The 27,848-nt window shown below is 48.9% G+C and overlaps 2 protein-coding genes across 3 annotated transcripts in view; one reads left to right on the top strand and one right to left on the bottom strand.

Moving 5' to 3' along the window:
* Window positions 1-4,613: 4,613 nt before the first annotated feature.
* LOC144162627 (uncharacterized) lies at window positions 4,614-17,096 on the bottom strand. Its single transcript, XM_077693241.1, has 3 exons — window positions 16,856-17,096; window positions 10,409-12,317; window positions 4,614-5,250 (listed from the first exon to the last, which is right to left on the bottom strand). Exons 1-3 carry the CDS (start codon window positions 16,905-16,907, stop codon window positions 4,947-4,949), a joined length of 2,265 nt encoding a protein of 754 aa, XP_077549367.1. The 5' UTR covers window positions 16,908-17,096; the 3' UTR covers window positions 4,614-4,946.
* A 402-nt stretch (window positions 17,097-17,498) lies between these two features.
* Vha44 (V-type proton ATPase subunit Vha44) overlaps window positions 17,499-27,848 on the top strand; it is a 42,510-nt gene continuing 32,160 nt past the window's right edge. The window contains exons 1-4 of one of the 2 annotated variants that reach the window (XM_077693239.1): window positions 17,499-17,652; window positions 18,035-18,199; window positions 25,016-25,083; window positions 26,276-26,361. In XM_077693239.1, the coding sequence (XP_077549365.1) occupies window positions 18,068-18,199; window positions 25,016-25,083; window positions 26,276-26,361 (286 nt within the window). In that variant the 5' untranslated portion in view covers window positions 17,499-17,652; window positions 18,035-18,067. The remainder of the gene's footprint in view (window positions 17,653-18,034; window positions 18,200-25,015; window positions 25,084-26,275; window positions 26,362-27,848) is intronic. The other variant, XM_077693240.1, reaches the window with a different exon arrangement.

Here is a 27,848-nt window from a genome sequence, read left to right as displayed (position 1 = left end):
GTACAACGACAACACAAATAGGTGTCTGTGAATAAATGCATCTTTCTTTCTTTGTAGTTGTGTGTGTGTGTGTGTGATCTCTCTTTCGCGAACATTACCGAACCGCGCAAATTCAACTCGTGCATTCGCACTTTCACATTCTTCCCCTCGGGGAAATGCGGGGAATTTTTTTACGAGGACTGGTGCTGCTCTTAGGGCAACACCAGCCCGGCGAGGGTTGTCCCTAGTCCGGGATGCCCTGGCCTTGGCTGGCAGTCCAAGCCCTCTTCACCAGTATGCGCTGGGTCCCAGGGTCCAGACTTTCCAGGCGGGACACCCACTGCTCGTAAGAGGGGGAAGGGTTGGAGGCAGGCCTGGGGTTTGTACGCACCCCCATACTTTATGATACAGGGTGCCAGGTAAGGGACCTAATTTACAGGTGGCCAGCCACGGGGTGGGGCAGATGGCATGTAGGAGTGTGTGATAAGGGTTTTCGGCGCACGTTAAAGATCCCCAGGTGGTCAAAATTAATGCGGAGCCCTCCACTACGGCGCGCCTCATCGCCTGTGTTGCGTCGGTGTGCGATGAGGATCAGTGTTCGATGAGGATAGAAGTTTGTATTCTCCAGAGGCCGGTGGCTTCTTGTCTGGATAATTCGGGGTGGAGCTAGAAATATTCTTCTAAGGCTATAGTGGGCCAAAATATCTGCATATTTTACGAGAGGCTCTGTCTTGGGAGCAGGTGATGTGTGTCCGGGTACCCAGTCGGTTTCTTTCTCGGGTAGCTGCCCCTTGGTTTAGAGGATGAGGAGGGCTGTTTTGGAGATGCTTCCCCGTAGATAACCGCGGCATGTTGCTGGCGAACCTGTAAGCACTGTGATGGCGTCCTCACTAGTCGTTGCGGCTAGGGCAATGTACTTCCTCTGCGTTTTCCGTGTGTATTGTACGGACGGTGAGGGAGGTCATTTCTTGACCAGTTCTATTGGTGACGCATGCAGAGTGAGCTCGCCGCTGAAGATAAGTAGACGCCTCAGTGCCAGCCACTACAGGGAAGGCAGACGGCGGTACCCTGACCCGCACAAGTCGCTCAGCAGAACACAGCAAACGATCTATCGCCAAATACAAGCAGGATCCTTCCCGCACCCCTATCTCCAAAGCAGAATGTACCCCGAGATATACGAGAAAGAGTGTAGATTCTGCGGGCAATTGGGCACGCTCCGGCACGTCATCGGAGAGTGCGATTTCACCGAGGCAATCCCTCCACCCCTTACCCAACCCTCAATCACCCTTCCCACACCCTTTAACGAGCGATGGGAGACCTTGCTAACCAGCCCCGCCTTGGAAGACCAGCTCGTCCTGATCTCCAGGGGCCAGGCAGCCGCGGTAGCATATGGGTCCCGTGAAGAGGGAACCACCCCATCCGGCACGTAGTCACCGCAATTTTGTGTGGCTAAATAAAGTTGTTCTCTCTCTCTCTCTCTCTCAGTGTACGTTGTAGTCGGGTTTTGGCCATACTTTATGTTCATGACCCTGGCTCGTGCGATTCGGCGAGCTTGACTGTAAATTTGGTGCATGTGGCGTGTGGTAGTTGCGTTACACTGATGGTCTAATTAGTTGGGGAATCCTAACGTTTTTGTCTTGTGTTGGCGGTGTTGTATAATTCAATATTCTTCGTGTGGCTCCTCCTGTGGGCGTTAGCTTGGAGCCCTGTATTTGAAAGGTAGGGTAAGCCTTGTCTATTTCTTCCCAAGTATTGTGCAATCCAAGTTGAAGTAATTTCTTTGTCGAAGTCTTGGACGGCAATCCTATGGCAGTCTTATAGGCTTGGCAGATGAAGATATTCAATCTTGCCTTCTCGTTATTTTTGAGAGCCAAGTACGGTTTACCGTAGGCGATCCGGCTGACTAGCATTGCCTGTACCATGCGCAAGGTGTCTGACTCTTGGAATCCAAAGCGTAGATGTGATACGTGGCGTATGAAGTGAACCAATTGACTAAGCGTCCTTTGTAGTGAGCTATTGTGTAGAAGCATGATCCATTTTAGGGAATTGTAAGTCCCAAAGTACGTAGATGGAAGAATATCCACAACTCTCGGGTGTGCTCGGGCTTGCGTTTGAGTTTGGGGTGCACCGAATAGCTACCAATTGCCTTGCGTTCGCTTCAACCACGTCGAAATGGAGCAATCATAGACACCGGCTCCATAACGCGAGAGACCCGGGATCGATTCCCGCCACGGGAAGCGTTTTTTGTTTCACTCCACCGACGATCATTCATCATCGTAGTCACAGAAAGTTGGCTTTCCTGCAGGGCGTGCTGGTGTACAACGGAATCAGTGAGGACATTAAAGCTTCGCTTTAAAAGGCCCTGGAAAGACGACGAGGCCGGCGAAGAGGACAGCGCTTTCCTCGGTGTCATGGGCGCTTCCAATGCGGCGTCACGAATCAGCCCGAGGGGCTACGCCGTTGCTGTGTGAGCGCGGGATACGCGGGCTAAGTTTAGCACATTTTCCCGCCAGTTCGAGTTGCCATGGTTTTAAGCCTGCCAGTGTGCTACTTCATGTATCGTCGCTTTTCACTATTCACCATGCAATAAACCAGTTAGGTTGGTAATACCATCGATTATGAATTGGTAATGCCACTCTTAGAATTCTTGTTTCGGCACAAGACACGTTCGCACCTACTCGCCGCAATTGAATTACAAGCCTTCGGCTATGGTTCCTGTACAAACGTAAAAAATCTATTGCCCGTCATTTATGAATAAATCTTTAATAATGAATGCCACCAAGGCCAAAACCAAAGAGACAAGGCCACGACCTGTAGAAAAAAAAACATTCAAAGCATCGTCGTGCGACTTCGAACTGCGCTGTTTTCTGAAGACAATATTTGCACCCAAAAAGAAACTTCCAAAGGGTGGTGGACACCTACAAACCACTCAGCGTCAAAATGAGTAGTGCTTCGTTGGGTCTCTCATTTCTCCTATTTCGCAGTGAAATGAAAAATGCTGAATTTTCCAGAATAGCCTATATTTGGCAGAACGGGGTGTTATGGCGATAAATAGGAGTCATTCAAATTGTTGTCTGGGCAAACAGCATCTCTGCTAGAGCCAAAACTTACACAAAGGTCGGATTTTGTGGTTTATTACTTAAACGGATAGTGAAGGCAAACTACAACTTGGTTTAATTTGAAAGAACAAGGCTTCAGAACCTCACTCCGCTGCATTCCAGCCCAGCTAAGTAGCACATTTGTAACCGAGAAATGCAAGGAAGTACTAAAAAACCTTTACATTTTGCGGTACAGTGACGTAATATATGCAGGAGTGACGTCACATGGACCAGATATAAAACAATTTTTATCGGTGTGTAAACTGCACGTTGGCAGCCAAGTGATACCATCCAGGGAGTAATTAAGGGCGTTATAAATGACAAAACACCCTTAAAGGGTGCTTTTCTGTTTTTTTATATTAGAAGGGTGTTAGTCATAGACAGTGATTTCCACTCTTACGGATGTTAATTACCCTTAACAATAACAAAACATCTAACAGGGTGTCTTCATTTGTTGCATATAAATATATGCTTTTGATAGGGTTTAAGGGTGTTAGTTATAGAGAGTGATTTGGGTAAATCATTTTACAGTGTAACTTCCAAGTGAGGAGTGTGTCACACTGTGTCTGCCAAATAATGGGGCAGTTCCGTGTAGCGTATAAAAGATTGTTTTTTTCTTTGCATAGGCACGGCTGCTGGATGAAAAGTGCACTGTGGCATAGGGAACCTTGTATGGGGAGAGGCATTGGTCTGAATTTTTTTACGATGCATATTGAAAATCGCTCATCTCATTCGGGGTGGTGACGCTCGGGCGGCGCCACCATTCTAAGGTGGTCATGACAACCGAGATGGCCGCAGGCTCTCCCATAGGAGTCAATAGCCTTTTATTTATCTTAAGAAAAAGGAATTGTCATCGCCGTTCTTGGTGTTAGATAAAATAGACCACTAAATGCGCCCTTTGTGTAAAGTTACAGCGCGAACAGGGCCGTGGGCGCCGCCATAGCACCATAGTTCCTCTCCTACTGAACTTAGCTAGCCACATGGCTTATTCTTGCTATTGAAGCCAACAAAAAAACTGGTTTATTCCGCTGCCATAGGAATCGGTAAAACACGAAAGTGAAATGTGCAGTGAAATCTGCAGCTCAGCATGATTTGCGGGACGACCGCTGTCTTGTGGGTGTGCTTGGCGAGCGACGTCCTGCTGGCCGGTCGCTTCGGCAGAGGTGTACTGGCGTCATTTCTGCAACTGATACGACTTCTGTGAAATCTTGGTTAAAATGTAAAACCCGAAAACGAACAACCCCAAGTATAACGCAGCAGGATGGAGAGTTGGGCGAGTTGGTTAGACGAGCGCTTGTCCTGTCTGAAACTTTTCTTCGTGGTCCTGTTTTAACGCGCTGTTTCCAACCACCGAAGTATAACGTACTCTTTAGTGCTAAAGTTTGCTTCCCCGCAAGCACACCCTGCGTACTGGGATGCACCCTTTACAGGCCGCTTGCTTCATTGCAGTGGCATCATTTCCGTGACGGATATGACGTAAGTGAAATCTTCGTAAATCCCGGAATCAAACACCTTCATGTTAATAATAAAGGGGTAACATTTTTTTATTTGTCTTGCACAATATCAACAGCAAATAATTTTTTTGGAGACACATTTCTGTCAATGAAACAACTTTAAACAATCTTTGCGATATTATTGCTTTTCCCCCGCCACGGGCAACTTTTCACCTTGACGGAACGCATGACGAAACATAGCTCTCCTAGCCACAAAACTCCATGCCTTTTATAGGCAGGACTAGCGCTCAACTTGAACTGCATTCATTTCACAAAAAACAAACATCAAGGATTTATATCAAACAACTATTATTACACTCATTAAAAAAGAGGGCAAGTATGGCAAAAGAGGGCAAGTAAGGGCAAGCAGGATGCCTCAGTAAGGTGGGGCAGTTCCGGTGGTGTCCCCGATGTCATAAAGCTTCAGGTAGCGGCGCACTGCGCGCCAGCAGTAATCATTCAAGGCGTCCAACTGCGTGCGGCCGTCCTCACGCGGATGACAAGAGACGCGTTCCTTGACGACCCCGGCAAGTCGCATGAAGTCATCCATTCCCTCCATGCTCCGGAGGCCACCACAGACCATGGTGGCCGCTCGAGCCTCGTCCACCTTCTCCAGCCTGGCCACCTCTTCCACCAGCTCCGGGTGGTCGCACATTCGGTCCAGTGCCAGCGCGCAGTACCTACGGACGTGACAGCAAATTGTGTTCCGAGATAGGTACAAGCGAGGCACTTCCAGTGCAATGCAGAACTTTAATTAAAGTGATGATTTGCTGCTCCTCACTGCTAAACCAACCTAAAAGATACCGAACCACTCTTATTCACATATACAGTGAATAGTGGTCATTGCGGTGTCTAGCTGGGATGTGGGTGTTGGCTTAGTTAGGCCCCAAGGAAGAAGCACCAAACGCAGCAGCACTAAACTGAAAAATTCAGGTGGCTGTTCAGTTCAGTTCTATTTCCTAGTGACTGCGCTGCGGCTTTTGACGAGAAGCATGTCTTGGAAACATGCAACTGAGGCTATGAGAGCAGTTTGGGCAGGCTTGTTACAGGAGCAGCAATTTAGCGAGTGATAAAGTACGTTCCGTATATATTCCCTCCCTGTCCGGCGATGCCAACACGAGTATGTGCAGAGCCATCAGGGGCGGAACAAGGTACATTGGGTTTGGGAGCAGGCAAAAGTGCCTTTTGTAGCAGGCTTGAAGCAGCCAGAAAGACCTTTTGGAGCAGGATTGGAGCAGTCAGAAATGCCATTTGGCGCAGATGTAACACCGTTTCACAGCATTGTGGTGGCTCCCTAATCTCCCTACAAGCGGCTGTGCAAGGCCCTGCCTTTTGCGTTTGATCTATCTACAGGCGTTCTACCATGAACTATAACTAGGTTTGTTTGTTTTCGGGAAAAACACGATTTTACTGTATTTTTACACCCCGAACATGCTTCAGGAGAATCTGGTTAAACCCGATTTCTTCCCGAATGGACCATTTCACAGTAGCGATCTGGGTCCCAGTTCTCTAAAACGAGAGGCCCTCGTTTCGAAATGACGGGGTAGCACCATGCAAATGCATGTGCTTTGGGGTTGACGCACCGCTCTGAACTGTTTCGGAACGCGAATGTCGCTGCAGAAAAGCACTGTGGCAAGGGTTCAAAGCGACACCCACTGCCCCCCGTCGTTTCGCTTGTCGTTTCACGCCCTTGGCACAGTGCCTTTTTTTCTGCAGGGATACTCGCGTCCCGAAACAGCTCAAAGCGGTGTGTCAACCCCAAAGCACATGCATTTGCATGGTGCTTTCCCGTCGTTTCCAAACGTGGGACTCTCGTTTTAGAGAACTACCCCCTGCACAGTCATGCGCTGACGGTTCGCCATTCTCAACCAGTGCTTGCTCGAAGCAAGCCCCACAAACACGGCTTTCGAACTCATTGAGTATTGGCATGACTGTACCACTCGCTACCCCAGGCTGGAAAATGCTGCACTGACGTTGTTGTGCCCAGATAATGGAAACTGGGATGTCAAGAGAACTTTCTCACAGCTGAGATATGTTCAACAATTGCACTGGTCTTCAATGGAGACCGACATCTTGCGCATGACGACGAGAATGTACGTAAACAAGGACGTGTAAAAAATCGATGACCAGCTTTCTGCAAATAAAATGTTTCATTTCTTAAAAGTTACCAATGCTCTTCACTGTCATTATTACTGATTCATTTCCAAACAAACGCCAAATTTTAGACAGTATTTGCTAGAAAACCCTGATGTCCCCCCCCCCCCCCCGATTACCAGCTTGAAACGAATACCAATTTTAACGCGTTAGAGTTAAGAAGTTCGTGATACCTACTGATAAAATAAACCCAGTGTATTATTTATTACATCTGTGGATTTTACCCAAAAAATCCCGAATTTCGGAATGGTTTTACAAAAAACCCGAATTCTCACCGATTCTCAGTTTGAAAAATAGCACCCGATTTCTACCCCCCAATTTTAACAAAATATAAAACCCGAAAACGAACAACCCTAACTATAACCTATTCTGAACCAGGAACGCAGTTTCTTCTACTGTATCTGGAGGTTTACAAAATGCAGAGTTATCTACCTTCGGCACCCGCCGCGGTGGCTCAGTGGCTAAGACGTTGCACTGCTCAGCACGAGGTCGCGGGTTCGATTCCCGGCCGCGGCGGCCGCTTTTCTGATGGAGGCGAAAAGCAAAAACGCGCGTTCGATCGAGATTTCGACGCACGTTAAAGATCCCCAGGTGGTCGAAATTAATCCGGAGCCCTCCACTACGGCGCGCCTCATCGCCTTGCAAGCTGCAAGCTGACTTGCAAGCTGCAAGCTGCAAGCTGACTTGCAAGCAGTATGAAGCTAGGCGTCACTGGAACCAGTGACTTCAGCGACGGCTCCGGAGAGCTGTCCACTTTTGACTTGCTGACTTCAGCCGGCATTACCGTGAATTTCGCTTCCTTTCCAAAGTACAGCTAATTTTCCCTGATAGAAGCACAAATTCCATAAGATTTCCCAGAGATTTTCCAGACTATTCAAAATCCCTGAGAATTCCAGGTTTTCCCTGTTTTCCAGGTAGGTAGACACCCTGCACGCAGTGGCTGCGGCCTTCCGGCTAAGCCAAAGCCAACTTCCATAGGTGCTCACCGCCTTGATGAAACCAAAAACATGATGTTTCAGCTGAGTTTTGTGGCGCTGGGCATCACGCCAGTCGCATTTTGTGGCTCAATTCAGCCGCTGTGGCGCAGGACGGGGCTGATAAACAGGGCTGCGATGGTTCAGCGCAGGATCCCTTAGGTGAACAAGTTTGGCGTTAAATGGCGCAATTGGCGCAGCTGTTCCACCCCTATACTCGGTTACAACGTAAGAACGGCAACTGAAGTTGCCGCTGTGCCTCATCACCGCAGCCGGATGTTACTCCGCGCGGCGCAAGTAGTGCGTTACTGTGAGTATTTTGAACATGGCACGAGCCATTTCCCTCATTTTATGGATTGATATGCTTTTAAACAACTGCAGTGACGACAAATAAACTACGCGAGAAAAGGCAGGCGATATGACGCATTCATAGCAATCTCCTTTCAAAACGCGCGCGCCCGTCGACATCCGGGTCCGTCGCTTTGGTGGAGTGATGCCATGCATAAGCTGGTGCCGTTCTTTACTTGTTCCCAAGTATAGTAACCGAGAGAGAAAGATGCAAAATGAGGAGGATAGTGATAATTTTAAGAGGACCCATTCGGCAGTTGGACGCTCACGCTTTCACAGCCACTACATCGTAAGGAACGCTGGGTGTCCAAATGAAGAAAGGCGGACTAGCACTGATGGAACGCCCTCGTCAAGAATATGCGCTGTTCCTTTAGCTGTCAAGGTTACCAACTAGCTCTTCCTTCTGTGGCATAGCTTCAGGGTGCATCTTGGCTTATGTGGCATCCATGATCACGGAAACCAGTGAAGCAGTGTTTTGCACTAGTTGGAGACCCTTGACAGCTACACCAACAGTGCATATTTCTGACGAAGACTGCGGTCGCTGCCAGTCCGTTTTTTGCCAGTGTTAGGAAAATTCCGAGACTGGTGAGTTTGAGCCAAACTGTGCAAATCGCAGTAGGTGGATAATGAAGCCCACACAAGGGCACACAAGGCGACGCATGCCTTTCTCAACCATGCATATAACGTGCTTGCTTGCTTGCTTATATATTTTTTCCTGCATTCTAGCGAGAGGTTCCCGCAGTTTACTATTTAGTGGCGCATGCCGCCCTGCGCTGTATTAAAATGCACCACCACAAACATCAAACAGGAAAACAATGGAAGCTGCTGGGATATTGACTGTGATTAGAATACTCATGCCACCTGCATGGCTATTGCAGAAAGAACTTGATCATCTGTTGTCACGGGTCTGACACAACAAGTGAAGATCAAGAAAAAAATAACGCACGGGATTTCACTGTTTGGGTTCCTGACTGTAGTGACCATATCGTTACACACACTGCGTCTCAGAAACAAAAACTCCCGTCAGAAAAGCCTTGTGCTCTTCTTTTTTTTTTTTGTTTATCCTCGCTTTTTATTAGTATCAACAAGCCCTGTGTACGAGACAGTAGTATGGGTCTGCTGGCTACAGCTGGTTCGGTGATTTGACTACTTTGCAGTCAGGGCTGCGGCTAAAGAGACACTGAGGCAAATTTGTCAAAGTACTACTCGTGGCTAACTAATGTAACCCATTGTACAGCCATTGTACAACATGTACAGTCTCTGTTTATCGGCAATGCGCAGCAGAATACAAAGCACCAGGTACCATCTGTGGCTGCCGCACCAACTACTGCAACAACATCCCACATGTGCTTAACGCATTTTTGAAGCAAAGTGGAAAGCCGGGCTAGTTGAAAATGGTTGTCTGTGTTGTCTGCGTTCTCTGCGAACTGCGTTGTCTGTGTTCTCTTCTCTTGGTCCAGTTATTTCCGCGCAGTTCCAGTCATGAAGCACTTTTGATTTTTCCCAGTATGACAGTTAACACAAACGCTGTTTATGCATTGATTTTACAGGCTGAACATGCTAGCAATGCGCTAAATTTAGCCCACGAATTCGCCAGTCTGCCATAACAGCAGATGTGAGCAAGCCGGCAGGGAGGAGGGCGTGAGGAAATTGGTACTTTTGATTGAATTTTTCTCATCTAGAAACGCTTATAAATAATACCAGAAAATCTTGTCAAAGCCGAGTTTTGATGAAAATTAGCTATTTCAATACTTAATTGCGCCACACTATTCAAAATTATGTTGAATGAAGCCCATGCGGTTACTGCGTCTGCAAAAACAAAAAATTGCTTGCTTCGGAGGCAAAAACCTGGCGATACTTATTAACAGCCTATTTTCCGCTACATCGTCTTTGCGTCTCTTCCTTCGCTTTTGTTTTTGGCACAAATGATTTCTACTGGCTTCTTTTCTGCTAGGCCATGCCTGCTTTTTTTTTTTTGCTTTGGTTTCGTTTTGCGGCGTGAATTGCCTCAGCGAGCAGACTGTCACACGCTGCAGGTTCCCTAGAACGGGGTTCCGCATCGCCAGTATGCACCAGTTATACTCACATGCCAACATTTCCAGGTGTCAGGCACATGCAGGGATGTGCCATGACGAAAGGAACAACAGCGCCAACTTGTTCAACCGCCCGCAACGTGCGGGAATAACACGGTGGCAGCGCATCAGTCTGCTCCTGTGGAGACCCTTTCTCATTGCAGTGGCGGCCGTATTCGTGACCGGAAAACGACAGTTTTTCACAGACTGTTGCACTGAAGGCTTTCACTTAAAATTCTAGTTTGGGCCAACTGTAAATTCTGAGCCTGTGTGGACCAGAGGGTACGTACCTATCACGCCGGACGCCCCTGGCGAAGTCGGCAGCAGCGGTCAGCAGGCCACAGTTGCGCCTCGTTGTGTCCCGAATTCCAAATCCAAACCACACCTTTGATCTATTACGCGAATCCTCCACTGGCATGGGGATGCTGAGGAGGGTGTAGTTGTCTGCAATGCCTCCGGACAGTCTCTGCAAGAAGGTGTGTTCTTCACCACGTGAATATTCAATGTGCAACTGCACCCTGCTGATGTTCTTGCTGGCCTTGATGGTGTCCGCTAGAGGCTCAGCAAATACAGAAAAGTCTCCCCAAATGTATTCTACTTTGACTTGCAGTTCCCTCAGGCTTGTATTCAAAGCCAGGCCTAGCATCAGGGATTCCTGCCAGTAATACAGCGAGCGGTCTTCCCATGTGCTTAAAGTGAGGGTCTTAAGGATGCGAGTTGCTCCCAAAAACGTGGTGAGAGCTGAGAACAGAACTGGATGTGGGTCCCTGCCACAGAAAAGGTTGAGGTGCATTGATGTTATGTGGCCAAGCGATGGCAGCAGGCGTACCAGGAGCCCACAAGCTGTTTCCCCGTTTTCAACCCTGGCACACAGTGCGACACTTGAAAATGCCTTGCACATAAAGCTCTCGTGAAGCCCTTTGCTATCAAAGGGGCAGTCAAAGGAAACCTTCTCCTCTGCAGCCGTTCCTTTGAGGGAAACACAGAGTCCACCCACGAGAGGAGGATATTCTCCGTACAAAAATACTGTGTTGGGAACTTTGATGATCACCTTACGGAGGTTCCTGTTGGTTGGCAGTGCCTCAAACAACTCCTTCCACTGGCCCTCATCCCAAACCTCAATGGGCAAGGCCACCTGCTCAAGGGTGCGATTTCCAACGAGCGCCTTGAGGCAGCGGTCAGAGTCGACCTTAGCAGAAGGCCCTGCTGAATAGAACCCAAAATCCGATTCTATTCTAAAGCTCTGCAGAACGCTGTTGTGCTCAAAGATCTTAGACATGAGCTGGACGTCAGCTTGGCCAATTTCAGGACATGTTACGTCCACAGAAAGAACACTCCGGCTCTCAACGAGGCCTTCCAGAATGCACCTGAGCGGCATGTGTTCTACCAAGTCCGGAGTCACAGTCAAGCTTGTCAACGAGGTACTGTTCTTCAGACATTCCGTGAGCGCTGCCTGTGCGGTGGGTTGGGCATAGACAATGATACCACTAGAAAGTACAAGCTCTTTCAAAGATGAGCTTTGCCCAACTTCCCTGAAAAAGTCCTCCGAGATCGCAGAACCGAACATACCATCTTCAAGCCTCAGGGATGTCAAAGACGTCGAACCTCGCAGAAAAGTGGGAAGCTCGGCCACCATGGCCTTGGTGATGTCTTCACACTCGAGCTCCACCAGATGTGGCAGAGAGAGAACGGCGGAGGCTAGATCTTTATCAAGGCGGCAAAACGAAAACGCAAGCTTCACACTTGTGATAAACTCACTTGCTCGAATGGCATCTACCAGGAGCTCGACAAGGGAATGATCTGAATAGTCGGGAAGGACGCACCATTCGACGTGCGCCACACAGCGGTGGGTCCTCAGAAGCCAGCACACATGCTGTATCACCTGGGACTGCTGTTGTGGCGAGCAATATCTCTCGTGTGGTCCGTGAAGTGACACTAGGGAAAGTTTCCCGGCCATCCCTGGCGTCTCTCGAAGCTGCCAGAAGACCAGCCAGAGAACCTTGTTCCAGGCCGACAGGTGTGCCACGATCTGACAAGTGGTGCCCTCGGTTGCCGTGCAGGGAAGCTGGTAACTAAGGCTTGCACCAGTAAACCATCCGTCTGGGCTGTCCAGGTTGGCCGAGGAATTGGGCGCATATTCCCAATCTTCCCCCAGCAACTCCTGTGCGGTCAGTGAGTCTTCTGAGGAGCTCTCAAAGTCTGCAGCGAAGAAACAGAAGTAAAACAATAACAATGCGTATTTCCAGCCCATTCTGAAGTTCCCCTCTTACTGGTTAGCGCCTCAGCCTGCCAAGGCCATTGAGATCTCTCTGCAACTAGAATACTGCCTTCCGCTTGACGGCAGCTGTGTTTCACTGCAGAGAAACAAAAATGCAACAACCCAAAAGTGTGCACTCACTAAAAATCTAGACTGGCAGTGACAACACTGTTCCCTAAAACATTCAGCGTATGGCAAGTTCCTGAATGTGAATGGCCAGAACAGCACGTTGCACGGTGCTTATTTTCTGAATACCTTGGGATAAAAAAAGAAACTGTATATTGTGCTGGCCGCAGGCACAGTAGGCTGCAGTAGCCCACATCTAGCTTAACGCAACTGATAAAGGCAGGTCCTAACATAACTTTACCCAATCCAAGCTAACCTAATCTAACCAATAAAGGCAGGTATCAAACAAAGAACCGAAATTCAATGCCGCAACACAACCGAGCGGATCTGTATTACCTAGTACACAGTTGCTAAACAAAGTACAGTGAATAAGGACAAATAACAAAGTTAATAGCCATATAATACACGGTTGAAGGAGGTGGGGTCAAACCGGCATCTTCCTAATCAGAAACCAGAGGCGTACCCACGCTACCACGTGTGACACTGCTATCTGCTGAGACAGTGCCGGCAAAATATCCTTGCCCGTTGAAGTACTGGCTGCCAGCAATATATTCTCTTCCCTAACAAAACCTGCGAGTTCTTTGTTCTATCGCGCTCAGTTTGACTCGTGGTACGCAAGCATCAGCCGCAGCTGCTCCTTTGGTGCTCGTGGCACTGCGCAGCGAGGCATAAAAAAAATTAGTGCCCTTCCACTCTGTGAAAACGGATGACCTGTAAAGGTACACGCCCTCCACGGAGTGCATGATACAAAGCCTGTCTGTCTGTAATTTACGAGTGAGCATACTTCCTAGCCAATTACCTGAATAAAATTTGGAAAGACTCGAGCTTTATCCTAGCGGACAAACGTAGAGCTGTCTCTCTCCCTCACGCGTCGTAGGCATCTCACTCTGTAACACGCCAACCCAATCCACTCTAGCACAGATGAGACCGGTCTGGTTACATTGGGCTGTTTGGCGGTCCCGTTTAAACCTCAAAACTTCATGCCAACACAACGGACATGACATCAGTTAGGGCATAAAACCTTTACCCCCCCCCCCTCCCTCCACTCACAACCTGTGCACACATAACCCGGCAACCCGTCATGAGCACCCGGTGCTTAGAAGTGAAAGACACTGTCGCTCCGAAAGCCCTGTAAGCTGAACAAGTAATATTAGCCCGTCGGCGTTCCAATCCGGGAGGGATTCGCAGTTACTCAACGAGCTGGAACTTGAGGCGGCAACAACGGCGGCAGCGGCTTTCCGTTGTTTGCACGCCCATTCACGCTTCTGCTCAGGCTGATGCTTTTTCAGTTTCCGCTTTTCTTTCTCCAAGCGAACATGCGTCCGTCCCATAGCGAGATAACACCTCGAAGGACTCGACCCTTATTCTAGAGGACACACATGTGGGTGTCCCTTTGCTGCCAAGTCATAGGCACCTTATTGTCTGTGCAACACACCATCCCAGACCAAAACCACTCGAATGCGGAGGACAGCTGTCAGGGCGCAATGAGCCATGAGACTCCCACGTTTAAATCTTCCACCACCACAATGGGTATGTCATCGGTAGTGGCATTAAGCCCTGCTGTGGGTGCATGCCTCCTTCCTCCACCCCCAACCCATGCACGCCTAAACAGGCAACTAGGGATGGGTGCATAATTACGCGTGGAATACACTGGCAAAGTGAGAGAGAGAGAGACTTTATATGCTGCCACACTAAGATCTATTATTATTCTTCCACCAGAAGAACTACGACCAGCTGGTCAACGAGGGCAACCGACGCGACAGTTTTGCTCGGAATGGCTTTCCAGTTCAAGAATTATGCGATCATGCCGGCGTTCCAATGGGGCAAGTTGCTTTCAACCGGCAGGGACCTGCAGCTAGTGGGCGAGGTGGAATTCGATGCGGCAATGCCCGCGGCTACATTTTTGGGGGCGGCAGCTATCGGGTGTTTTTACACCCATTCGCGCTGCTATGATTCTCCGCAATCATCTGATAACTGCACTATGGCCGCTGTTAGCCGACTGAGCAGCTTGTAGAAGAGGCATCGGTTGTGGCAAGCGGAATAACCGTTGTGAAAGAGGGGTTGGCGGTGGCGAGGAGGAGCCCCAGAGTGTTGCCGAGTAAATCGGCTTCACTGGACTGAAAACTGGGGGGTGAAACATGCACTGCTTCGCAGTAAAATTGGTCGCCATCCCGCACTGCAGAAGTGGATGTCCAGCAAAGCTGTTGTAAACCACTACAAATGGTGATGGAGGCGGGTGTGAAATGTTTCTCATCGTCTCGGCGCACTTGTCACTTGCGCTCGGCTAGTGTCACTAAATAAGGGTACCGAGTATCGGCACATTTTTACCCTGTTTTTCTGTGCCGCCGCCATAACTATTGGTCAGCTCACCTTACGTGACATTTATTTACACCGCTATGGTTCATGGGCACCGCGATTCGGTTGTTTAGGTGTCAACTTTGTCAACTCTGGTACGCTTAGGTTGCCCTCTCGGTTCTGCGGCTGCGCGCAACTGACGTTACAGATGCGAATCAAAGATAACGTGTGTAACAGCATTTCACAAGGGGAAGTTTGTCCAAAGATGCGGTTTTGCTGCATCTTCAGTAGTGTGGTTAACAAATGACCCGGTTGTAGTCAATGGCAGGGTTGTAGATGCGGCAATCTCGGAACACTGATAAACAACAAAATGGCCGGCGTTGCTGCCGTTTTTTTAGATGCAATACATCTCTTTAACTCGCCTTGTCCCACGTCGTTGTCGCGGCGTAGTCCACATCCCTCCCCCAGTCTCCTCGCCGCGGCAGCTGCGTGCTCCGCCGCTCTCACCGCAGCGCCATCTGTGCGTCAGCGCGGTCAGCGCGCAGCTTGCGCTCTGCTGCGCTCGCTCCCGTCGCCGTGCCAGCTGTGCGTTAGCGCGCAGCTTGCGCTCGGTTAAAAATTTACACCATCTTCCCACGAGGGGAACCATGGGGTAGATGCGACGCATCGGGGTGAACATGCTGCGTAAATAGGATACACAAAAACGGCAATCCACACGCTGACATCGCTACCATAACGGAAACGCAACGGCGACCCCCGGTGCATTGCATCTACCCCATGGTTCCCCTCGCGGGAAGATGGTGTAATTTTTTTATTGTGGAAGTTTGTTATTCATCATAAGGAAAAACTAAATGCATAGATACACTCCGGATTCTCGAAGGAATCGGAGCAGGGGGCCATGATGTGGACCTTGCTGCTGACTTGCGGGCCTTGGCCAAACTCTAATACCTTATCTACTGGCACTGTGCTCGGTTTCTCTGGCGACAAATGCTGTGTCCTGCCTAGCCTGACGCAAGTGCTCGGCGTCTTGGGCAAGAATTACTCTATTTAGTGACAATCCTGCTAGTCTTGCGTACCCTTAGAGATGATCTGCAAACATTTCTACCAAGAACACATGGTGGGGGGCCCCATTGTTGACAGGCGCCTTATCACCCATAATGCAGCTCCAGTGCTTGTTTTGTTGTTTCCTTAAATGAATTCTGAGCTCTATGCTGTATGCCTGATTAGTCTGCCACATGCGCTCGGCATCTTAGGCCTTGGCGTTCCCACGGAGATCGTTTTTGTGCACGGTGATGAAACCGTTGGGGGTAGAGGTATAGTTTTGCTGTAAAACAAAAGAGCGAGGGCGTTAGCTCCTTCAATAATCACAAGCATTCCCCGTGGGTTCTTCCGCCAGCTGACTTTACCGTGTGGGCAACGTTCAAATGCGCCCGATATGGTTGAACTCAACGCAGCATCGAACGGCTGCTTGAGGATTGTGACGCACGATTTCCTGGCTATTATCGTAGAAATATCTGGAGTTCAGCTATCATAGATCTTCATTGTTTAAAAGAATTTAAGCCACTTAAACCTAGCACTGCGGTGTATGCGGTTATGAAATAAAGCCACAAATAACCATTTGACTGTGGGAAACATTGCACGAAAGCAAAGCGTGTAAGGAAGTGTAGCTTCAAACGAGTGTTCACAACACTTTTTAAATAGTTCCTGAAACATTTGTCACAATCGCTACTTTAGGCGCATTTCAGCATTGTGCATTTGGTACATCATAAGCAGCAGAACCCACGCGGGAGACCTCCTCTCTCTTTAGTTCTTGAATGTTTCGCTGTGCGGTGCCACGAGCGCTCGAGGAGTAGGGTGCCTTGATGCGCGCGCGCATCCGCTTCGGCCGCCGCTCGCATGTTGCGAGTCGAATTGGGCGCGATAGTACCTGACATCAGAGCTCTGCCCATGTCGATGGAGCGCTCGGAATCTGCACTGTCTTTTGCGAGACAGAAAGAAGCTCAATGCACGTCACCGTCGGGGCATTTCACGTATTAACAAAGCACGTTTTATCAATTACCTTCATCCAGGGAGGGAGGAGTCCTCGCGTCTCCGTCATCCGACCACCCCATTTTTGTCACCAAACGTTTGATTGCCTTATCTCAGTTATCTCCCTTATCGTCATTCACTTTCACAACAAAAATTAACTGCGCTCTGTAGTGATGGTGTGCTTAAAAAGGTAATTTAAACGGAAGGTGGTCGGCAAGAAAGGTTTGCCAATAACAAATTAGTCTTCAATCTGCCGCTGCAGTTACGGTACGTCACGGGAGCTACATATGACAGTCTCGGCTTGGCTTGCAACATAGCTTCTTTTGGCTACAAAGACGAGTGACACATCTTTTCATATTTTCTCGTTCGTGTCCCACGAACCAGAATTACCAGAATCTCCGTTGCATGAAGGTTTTAAAAAGAACCGTGGTAGCCGTTCTGTCACTGTTTCAGCGCCTACTCTGCTTTCTGTAATTCAAAAAGATTTGCGTACAGTTGACGTAGCCGAATGAAACGGACACAAATCGGGCCAATTCACCAAAGCAGATGGCAAGAAGTATCAAATCTGTATACGGTCGTAAAGTATCGTGCGATTGGCTTCGCGTGCAAAGCCCGTGACGTTTATGCGCACGGAGCCCACGAGCGTTGACCACTACGGGAACTACGCCACTTCCTTAATATTTACCTCGGTTTCTGTGGCGAGCCTCTCGCTCGATTTCGCTTTCGGTTTCAGTCTACCGGCAACACTGTGCAGTTGATTTCGGAGCTACCGTCGAGTAGTCACGGGATCTCTGACAGCGCTTCGCGAAACGGCGTCTTCTGCTTTGGGTAAGACGAGATTTATTCATCCTAGCCTTCGAGAAATCGCAAACGAGACCTCTTGCAAACGTACCTGCCAGCTAAGCGGGATACCGCCAAACCCTTTGGCGAGCGCTCAGAACTGACCCGCAAGGCGGCACGCCTCCGGGATGGACGTCCGTTGAGTTCCCTGCTCTTCATTCAGATGCATTTCGCTGCTCTCTTCTTTCGGATAGCTTCGTGCTAGTCTCGCCTAATTGGGGTGGCTGAAGTCGGAAGCAGAACTGTGTCGGTTTGTCTGCGCTACGCCGGCGTTCTTCCTCAACGGATCGGGTTTAGAGCCGGCGCCCGCCGCTGTGTGGAAGTGTGGCCAGCGGGTTCGCCTGATGCTGGGACCTTTCTATACATTCAGGAGGCAGCCCTAGGCGTCGCAGCAGCCGGCACCATGGCCGAGTTTTGGCTCATCTCAGCGCCCGGCGAGAAGACGTGCCAGCAGACGTGGGAGAAGCTCTGCAACGTCACCTCCAAGCAGAACAACCTCTCCACGAACTACAAGTTCCACCTGCCCGATTTAAAGGTGAGGACGTCGGTCGTTGCCTTCCGGTTTAGTGTCGTTGGACAGCGCGAAGTGAAAATGTGGGCACGCCCGTGATGGCCGTCAGTGGTAGAGTTGAACGGTCGACGCAAGACAGAAAATCTGCTTGTGCGCGGTACGTTGGACGGGGGCTCTGGCCCGGCTGTTATCGCGCATGCCCAGCATCAGCTTGGGTGAAAAGGCAGTGGTTGGGGTAAGTCTGTTGCTGAATTCGTCTTACATGTACCACAGTGTTGAGATAGATGTTGTTCGTTCATTCGATATTTCATTCGCTTCGAGGTGCAGATAGACGCAAAATCTGGCTGTGAACTGTTTGCAAATTTGTCCTGCATATGGGTCAACGAGTTCTAGTCATACCGCAGAAAGCGTGTTCAGAGTGCTTCTGTTGGAGTGCGGCTGAGACATCACGCGACCTTCCCCTGCCGTCTTGTTAACGCTAGATCATATCTAAAGAGCATTCGAGCTTCTCGTGACGTCATATTTGTAGCAGGCTTCAAACTTTTCGCTCATGTTTCTTCTCGCAAGAAGCGTTTAGCGAGGGCTATTTTTCACCGTACAGGAAAACGTCAGTGGGGGCTGTGGGACGCACTTTGCTCGTATTCTCAACTTCTTCAACGTATCACCAATTATAAGTGGTTGAGCAACCGTGTTGGGATGCCATCAAAGCCAATGCTGCAGTCTACATTGAGGGCCAACCTTTGCATTGTGATTTTGAGTAACGATACTACCCATGGGAGTCATCAAAACCAACCCTTAAAGGGGTCGTGAAGAGATTTTCAAAAAAACTGTGTTGTGTGTGCGCTTATAACCGTGGAACATTGATAAACAAACAATGCATACCCGTTTTGTCGTCCGATATCGGAAATAGGTAAACAAATGCAGTTACGGTTTCACCGTGGCTTTCCTCCTCAACTCGTGAGGTGACGTTTCAGTAAGTCAGTAAGAAGCCAATCGTAGTTCTCCCTCGTCTGCACAATATGTCGGCACAGAGCGGGCTTGCAAAGGGTCAGATAAAGCTACAACATCGGCGCCATGACGAAACTCGCCCTGCAACTGAACGGGAGACGTCTGATCTCTGATACGACTGATCAACATGGTCGAACTTTCAGTCAACGTCACCGGCGAGTGGCGCAGGGAGAAGTAACCACATTTAATCTAAACTGGGCATTTGTAAACTGTTTACGCTGTTTTCTACGAGTCTAAACTGTCGTTTTGCTAGCCGATATTCTTGCACAAGTTTGCCGACGTCTGTCTCACGTAGCCTGTAATGCGAGTTGCGCGAACGTGAAACTTCCGACCTGACGAGATGCATGACTGAACGCTTAAAATGAGAGTTTATTACATAAACACGTTTATCGAAGGAACTTCGAGTAGTCGGGACTTAAAACCCATCGATCATTCGTCATCCATCACGAGTCTGAGCTTCTCGTGATGAGGAGACGTTGAACAAAGGAAGACATCGACAACATCGAAATCACCCTCAATGGGCATGACACCACGCCGAGCAAACCCTTCAAGATTCTGGGCCTGCTGGATGGCGAGAACAACACATTGGAACAACTCGCCAAGACCACCGAGCAGGTTATGCATGCGATACACAGGGTCACGAACCGACACAGAGGCATGAAAGAGGGCAACATGGTCAAGCTTATTCAAGCGTTCGTCCTCTCACGCATAACCTACGTGGCTCCGTACACCATCCTGAGCAGAACGGAACAGGACAAGATCGACGTGCTCATACGCAAATCCCTGAAACAAGCCCTTGGATTACCCATGCATCCACAGACAAGTTGCCACGTACGGGGCTGCACGACACAGTATCAGAACTCGTTGAGGGCCACTTATCAAATCAAAGGGCACGGCTTGCTCATACGCGAATAGGCCACAGTGTACTGCCCCCTTAAGTGGGTTCCGCGAGACCAGCCCCAGTTGCAGCTGATCCCGTAATGGTGGCGTAAATGTATATAATAGTCCGCCCGATACCTAGAAATATGCACCCGAACTACCATCAGGGTCGCAGAGAAGCAAGCGCAAAAACACAGAGTTGCTTGTGTTCACTAGTGAGGCGCGCATGCAGGCAACCGTGTGAGTGCGCCGTCACATGTTACGTCGGGCTCCGCGTGATGGCGGTACTTGTCCGTGCTAAGCACATGACTGTGTTGTGCGTTGCAAACTCTATATCACCGAACGTAAAGTATTGTCTCAAATTCAATGTGAGTGCAATTAATAACATCTGCATAGACACCACAGTTGAGAATCTGGTTGAAACGGAGCAGATGAACGCATGCCTTTGTTTTCAATCTGCACGATTTTTCTAAATAGCAAGAACCAAACAACCGGAGAAATAGTGGAAGCGCTAGAAATTTTCAAAGCCGGAGACGGATGCATTAGTCAAGCATCGATTGCTTTATCAACAAAAGAGATTGCGTATTTGAAAGCCCGTGGCTCGGGAAGACGGCGATAAGAATATGTGGTGGGATATCAAATATATTTTTCCTTGTTTTTTGTTTGTGTCGCGTAGATTGCCTGTTTTTGATGTACTCCGTTGTTTCCTTCCTTCAATGAGCCAGTAGTTGCAAGTTAGCGCTTTGTCCTTGTGCATCCTTTCCACCTTTCGTCTTTTCGTTGCGCTGTACATGCCTTAAGTTCATTAGAAGGATGGCTTTGTTCTGACAACAATGATAACAATTTTACTGCAAAAAACAACTAATAGCGGAGATATTAGAGAAAACATATGAAGCAGTGGCGGCCCCCTAGCCACTTTCTGGTAACTTCTCTAAGACTCCACAGGATCTTGTTTATGCGATTGGCAGCTGCTGACCTAAGCCATCACTGAGACACATGACTGGACGATGGTAGCGGGGCCTCTAGTTTCGTACAGCATGTTGTTGGACTAGTTGGTGCAGCATCATGAAAGTGGAAAAAACTGCGCGTAAAAGACAGGACCGTGACAAGTAGACAGGACAAGCGCAGATTGTCCTGTTTGCGCTTGTCCTGTCTACTTGTCACAGTCCTGTCTTTTACGCGCAGTTTTTTCCTCTAGTTTCGTTTGATCGCATAGCCTGAAGACGAACACGCAGTTTACACTGTAAATGGTGCTTTCAATGCTGGCCCATCTAACGTCACTCCTGCCCATAACAGGTCAATGAAGCGTGAATTCTGAAAGTTTTTCGATAATTCCTGGGTTTTTCCCCCTTACAAAGACATCTGTCGGGGCTAGAATGGAGCTGAGTGATGTAGTAAAGCTTAGTCCTTTCAAATTAAACAAAGTTGTAATTCGCGTTCTTACCCCTTTAAACGGACCCTGCAACACGCTTTGAGCAGTGCAAGCGAACCTGCACGACGTTTAGATCACACTGCCAGGAATACCTGAGCCAAATACTACGCGTGCACATGAATCGGTGAGCGCAATAATCACTGTGAAAGACACGTAGTAACCAACCGCGATCTCCAATATTAGATGCAAGGCATCTCTTACACTCGGCCTGTCCCGCGTTGATCGGCGTAGTCCGCACTCCTCATGCGCAAACTCTCCTCCGTTCTTCTCTCCAACAGCTGTGCGTTATGCGCTCTCTCCGGCTCATTATCATGACAACAGCTGGCGTGCTTCACCTACGTTCGCATGTGCTCCAGCGCACTTGTGCGCGCATGTGTGCGCATGCGCAACTTTCCTCCGCTGTCTCCTCTCCTTCAAGCGCGCATATAAAGAGGTGAGCGCTCGGCGCGCTTTCGCTTGACACAGTTGCTCGACTCCGCTTGACTTTGCTCGTGCTTCACTTGATGACGACGACTCCGTTGAATCTTCCGATGAAGACGGTCTTTACGTACTTGGAACTCTACATGTGATTGAGCATCATTTAAGGTTCACTACACTTCAACCACATTTGGGTAACCAACATAACGGAAACGCGAATTGAACCCCGTGAGATGCCTTGCATCACCCCAGGGTTCCCCTCGTGGGAAGGTGGCGGAATTTTTTTCCTCATTATGCACCCCCAGCATGGCCTAAACGACGTCATTGCAGCCGTGGCTGTCCTATTGGCTGTCACTGGTCAACTTCGCGGCTTATTTCTCGCATTTCCTGTGATTATCCGCTGTCATCAATGCTGTGTACCAACCTCTTCTATGCCTGAACCTGTGTGCATAGTTTTGGCATTTCTTTTGTGTTTTGAGTGCGTGTGAAGTTTGAGTGACGAACTTAATACTCCTTTTTCAGCCAGATCACATGACAACAAACGTTTATTGCTTCAAAAACGCCCTACCAGCCTGAGCGCACGCTTGAGAGCAGGCAGCCATGCCTGCATTTTTGTGGCACCAAACCGGAAACAGATCCCTCCACGTTTTGGAGGAAGCGGAACTCCCCGGCCTGTGATATATCGAAGGCCGCTGTAGAGAACGCCGCGGGCCATTCCCCTCTCCGGGAGAGAGCGCGCAGCTTTCGTTGCGTTGTCTGCGGTTGAGTTGAGAGGGAACAATTATGCGCGATTTCTCATCGCGTGTAGTTTTGGCAATAGTGAACAGATTTTCATAATTCTTACGGGAGGAGATATCTGGGACAATAGACTTTACCCCAAAATACATTCCGAGTAGTCGATGGTGAGTGCTGCAGGGCTCCTTTAAAGGAAAGATGTACATCGTTCTCACTAACTTTGCAGTTCTTCTTTTTTTTTTTTTCGAACTGCTAAGTTTGGAAACGTTATGCAATTTCCTTTTGTAGCCGTATGGCTGAATTTCAAGGGGTGTCAGAATTTTTTCTTTGGTGGGGCTTCTCTTAATACTGGCAGCTTAGTTATGGGCTGAATATTTTTTTCTTACGAGCAATAAATGGGGGCTGCTTGTGGCGTGCAGAGGCGGTTACACATGTCAACCCTTTGGTACTTATCGATCGCTGAGAAGTAAATTTAATTGTCATTGCTTGTGGCATCACCGAAGATACCCGTGTGGACCAAAACAGATAACTGGGCAAGTTGGTTTATATTCATGTTCACTAGGCACAAATATGTTTCTGCTTTTCAAAATAAATTTCAGTTGTGAGCGTCGCCCTGTTTGTGTTTACATCTGCTTGGAACCACTGCGGTGGCTCAGTGGCTGATGCATTGTGCTGCCGTGTCAAGGGATGCACGTTCGATCCTGGCCGTCGAGGCTGCTTTTCTGAGGTGAAAAGGGAAAATTCCTGTGCCAAGGTGTCGCCGCACGTACGTTGACGATCCCCACGTGAACTGAAGTAATCTGGAGCCCTCCACTACCAGGCGTAGTTTTGCTGTATTAAAGGTACCCTGCAACACTCTTCGTGCAGTGCAAGTAAACCTGCGCGACGTTTAGATTAGACTTCCAGGAACACCCGAGCCAAATATTACACGTCCACGTGAAGCGGTAAGCGCGCAAATCGCCGTGAAAGATGCGGAAAAACCAACCGCGCTCTCTTCAATTCTCCTCATTATGCACCCCTGGCATGGCCTCTGCGATGTCAATCGGGCCATGGTTGTCCTGGCTGTCCTATTGGCTGTCGCCGGTCAACTTCGCGGCTAAATTCTGGCATTGCCTGTGACCATCAGCCGTCGTCGGCGCTGTGTATGAACCTCTTCTATGTCTGAACCTGTCCACATGCTTTTGGTGTTTCTTTTGTTTTGAGTGCGCGCGGAGTTTGAGTGACGAACTAAATATTCCACTTTCAACAAGCCCACTCGACAACAAATGTTTATTGCTCAGTTATTGCTCAGCCCGCAAGCCAGCCTGAGCGCTTGCTTGAGGGCAGGCCACCATGCCTGCTTTTTTGTGGCACCAGACCGGAAATAGACCTGTCCACGTTGCGGGGAAAAGGACGAAACTCCCCGGCCTGTGACATATCGAAGGCCGCCGAACAGAACGCCGCGCGCCGCCCCCCTCTCCGGGAGAGAGCGCGCAGCTTTCGTCGCGTTGTCCGCGGTTGAGTTGAGAGGGAACATTTATGCACGATTTTTCATTGTGCGTAGTTTCGGTGATAGTGAACGGATTTTCATAATTCTTGTGGGAGGAGATTGCTGGTGCAATAGACTTTACCACAAAATACATTGCGAGTAGTTGACGGTAAGTGTTGCAGGGTCCCTTTAAAACCCAACAATCAATTAACCACATCTGCTTGGAAAATATTGCATTTGTAAGCTAGTCCTTTCCTCATTAAAAAAAGTTATCTTAGTGAGGAGTGCAGCCTCAGTTCGTATTGTATTCTTGTAGTTCCCCAGAGGTGTAGAACTTTACATTCCTTTTGTCAAGTATAAGCTCGCTGCAAGACCTATTGATGTGTAGTGTGAGTATGCAAACACGGTTTGTTACCAAATAAAATAAAAGGCACTGCAACACAACCAAACAAAGCCACAGACAGAACCCAGCTTGCCCCTTAAATACGCAGTCATAATGTAAAACTGCTTCTTGTGAGGCAACGACGTGGCATCTCGGGAATACCGATTTAACTCTGTGACTGCCTGGAAAACAGGCTGTCGTGTTGCCTTCAAATTGTAATGGTTATTCGAGTGACAGCCACTGTAACAGGTTTGACTCAACATATGGTTACGACTAAAAATTGCTTTTTGCCCTATATGAACCGAATAAGTGAAGAGGGGTATTGCAGGTTTCTATGAAAGATGTGTTGCGCCTTAAAGCAGTAATTTCATCAGCCCATACCGTGTTATATTTTGTTTTTCATTCACTTTAGAAAAATGAACACCGATAACTCCAAAGCAGAAAGCTAGGTGCTGTCACTTTTTAAAAAGAACAACGTGGGGGCCAAGGATGAGCCTTGGGGTACACCTCTCTTGACAGGTGGGCACCCTTGACCAGCTGGTGGGCCTCTCGGACGACCTGGGCAAGCTGGACACCTACGTTGAAGGGTGAGTGAGCCACCGCTGGTGGAAATTGGGTATTGCTGTGCTCCATTTCGCTGACTGTGTCTTGGCTGCAACTCGTACTGGCCAAAAAGTGGGCTCACCAACACACCATGTCCCTTTATTGTCTGCTCACGGTGCTGCTTTCTTTCTTCTTTGCACTGTCAGTGTGGGAAAAAATTGCTGAAACAGAGCCTGCAAGTCACTAATTCACCAGTGATTCCTGTCATGAACAAAATGTGCACTTCAGTGGGTGAACCTGGGGAAGCGATCGATGCTCATGCTCTGATCTAAGGTGTGTGTTACTTTTGTGAGAACTCTTGAGACACTCGAGCTGAACAAGACATGCGGTAATTAAAATTAAGTACTAAACACGTATGGAACACATAGAAGAATAATGTGGTTTAAGGTGCATGAAAAATGGGGAGCTGTGCAGGCATTGTGCTATACAGTAAAACCTTCTTACAAAAGACAATGTTACAAGGGGCACTTGGTTATAAGAGACATTTGAATGAAAGCGGTTTGGTTGGTTTTCCTATGTTCGCCATGTTCGCAGCATTGCATACTAGAGACCTTAGTTACAAGACACACGTTTTTTTGTTCCCTTGAGTGTCTCGTGTGACGAGGTTTTACTGTACATGGAATTGTGCGGTCTTTCTGTAATTACCGCCTCTGTGCCACGTTTTCCGATCCCATTCCGCTTTAATGTCTGCAGTGCGTGGCCACATTCTATTTACTTGGGGCACCTACGACTCCTGATGGGAATAAGTTCTGTTGAAAGGTCTTGGATTTCTCTGAATAATGCATAGATTAATGCAGTGATTCTCAAATCAGGGTCTGCTGAGGAATTTCAGGGGTCCTTGAAGCCCTGCCTGAAACACACACCCCACCTCCCCTTCATTTTGCCAAACGCTGCTCGCACAAAAGGTCGCTTTGCTGAAACACTTGTACGTTTAATTTTTCCACGTAGCGGAAGTTTTACACTGGCTTTTCCCAAAGCACGCCACCTACAGCACTAGGCCGCCAATGCTGAACAGTGCTGAAGCCTCTTTACCTGTTGCTTCGGGGAAAAGGAACAGCGTTTCGAGCGACCGACTAGATGGCTCTGGTGGGGGTGTGTCTCGGTGGCCAGGTGTGTCAGTCACGCGACCCGGCTGTGGGGTGCTTAGTGTGTGCGCTCGGTGTTTCTGGGTTGCAGGATAACCCGCAAGGTGGCCACCTACCTGGGCGACGTGCTGGACGACCAGAGGGACAAGCTCGCCGACAACCTGCTCGCCAACGGCAGTGAGTGCCTCCGCTCGCCACCACCACGCGTTGCGACCGGTCCTCTCTCGCATGTCCTATACTCGGTGACAACTTAACAACGGCACTGGAAGTTGCCGCTGTGCCTTATCACCGTAGCCAGATGTTTCTCCGTGCGGCGCAACTGGGGCGTTACTGGGAATATGTTGAACATGGCGTGAGCCGTTCCCGTGATTTTTTTGGACTTAATATGCTTATAAACGACTCCAGTGACGACAAACAAACTGCGTGAGACAAGGCAGACGATATCACGCATTCATAGCAAACCCCTTTCAAAACGCGCGCGCGTCACGGGTCCGGCGCTTTGGCGGAGTGATACACTACATGAGGTGGTGCCGTTCTTGAGTTGTAACCGAGTATAGTACACCCTATCAGCGGGTGGCATGGTCTCGGGGGATGGAGCACGCTGGCTTGTGTCGGCTTTCTCTTAGCGAGCACTCCATCCACGCGCTGGCTTGCGGCATTCCGTTCCCAAGTGTGGGTGTGGGACGGGCACTTGGGGTACAATGGGGAACTTTAGTTAAGTGTGGTGATGGGCGGCCCTCTGTGCTTAAACCAGAGGTACTAACCCACCTTTATTTACGAAAAGAGTGGCTAGAACTGACCTAAGGGAGCATTTTCCTAATAAAAAATATCAAAGACCCTTTCTCGAAAGAAAGATGGTTAAATCAAGCACGAAGCCTTCCCCCGTGCAACCCGAGTCAAAATCAGTCCAAAGTCCAAATGGCCCCGACCATGTCGGAAGGGTGCAGTTGGATAGACATTGGACCCAGGTTTAGTACCGACCACAGGAAGCGTTTTTCTTTCCAGGCGCTTGATAGGTCTTCACTTATCATCATCATGGTTTTGTGAAACCTACTGTGCAAAGTTGGCCTTCCCGCAGCGCGTTTTCGTGACTGGGCAGTCGCCATCAGTGAGGCTTAGCTAGCGTCGCTTTTTTAAAAAATCTGGGACGAAAGGTAGAACTACTAGGGTCCGAACGGCAGGTGTAAGCATTAGAAGCAGTGATGCTAACCGCTGAACCATGAAGTTGCCAAAGAGCTGGCTCGTTTTATTAGCTCATCAAGATTAGTGTTCCAAGCTAAGCAGTAGACACCAGGAAGGGTCCGGCCGGCAGAATGAATGGCTCCTCTGCTTGCACAAGACTGGCTAGCTGGGCTGGCGAGTGACCGATACTGGGTTGAGAATGGCCAAATTGCTTTTAGGCTTTATCGTTCCTTTAAAGTTAGGCTTTGGGGCATTGCGAAAACAGAAGTGCCGTAGCTGACACATGACGCACACTTGCACAGGGAGTGGACAGCGGCTGTGTGCACCATTTTAGAAATGGTGGCCTGCCTGTTTGCAAGTTAAGTTTAGTACTTAATGGCTCTTGACGACATACTCCAGGGGACAGATCGACTTCTGCGTTTTTCTTTTTGACATTTTGGTGAGCTGGGGCTGCATCTTTGCAGTCTGCAAGAGAGGGAGGA

The sequence above is a fragment of the Haemaphysalis longicornis genome, unplaced genomic scaffold (genome assembly GCF_048455015.1).
Source record: "Haemaphysalis longicornis isolate Haplotype H1 unplaced genomic scaffold, Haemaphysalis longicornis Haplotype H1 scaffold_12, whole genome shotgun sequence".
In the NCBI taxonomy this organism is placed as follows: Eukaryota; Metazoa; Arthropoda; class Arachnida; order Ixodida; family Ixodidae; genus Haemaphysalis; species Haemaphysalis longicornis.
Note: the sequence above shows the minus strand (reverse complement) of the source record. Positions and strands in the feature narration are given on the sequence as shown.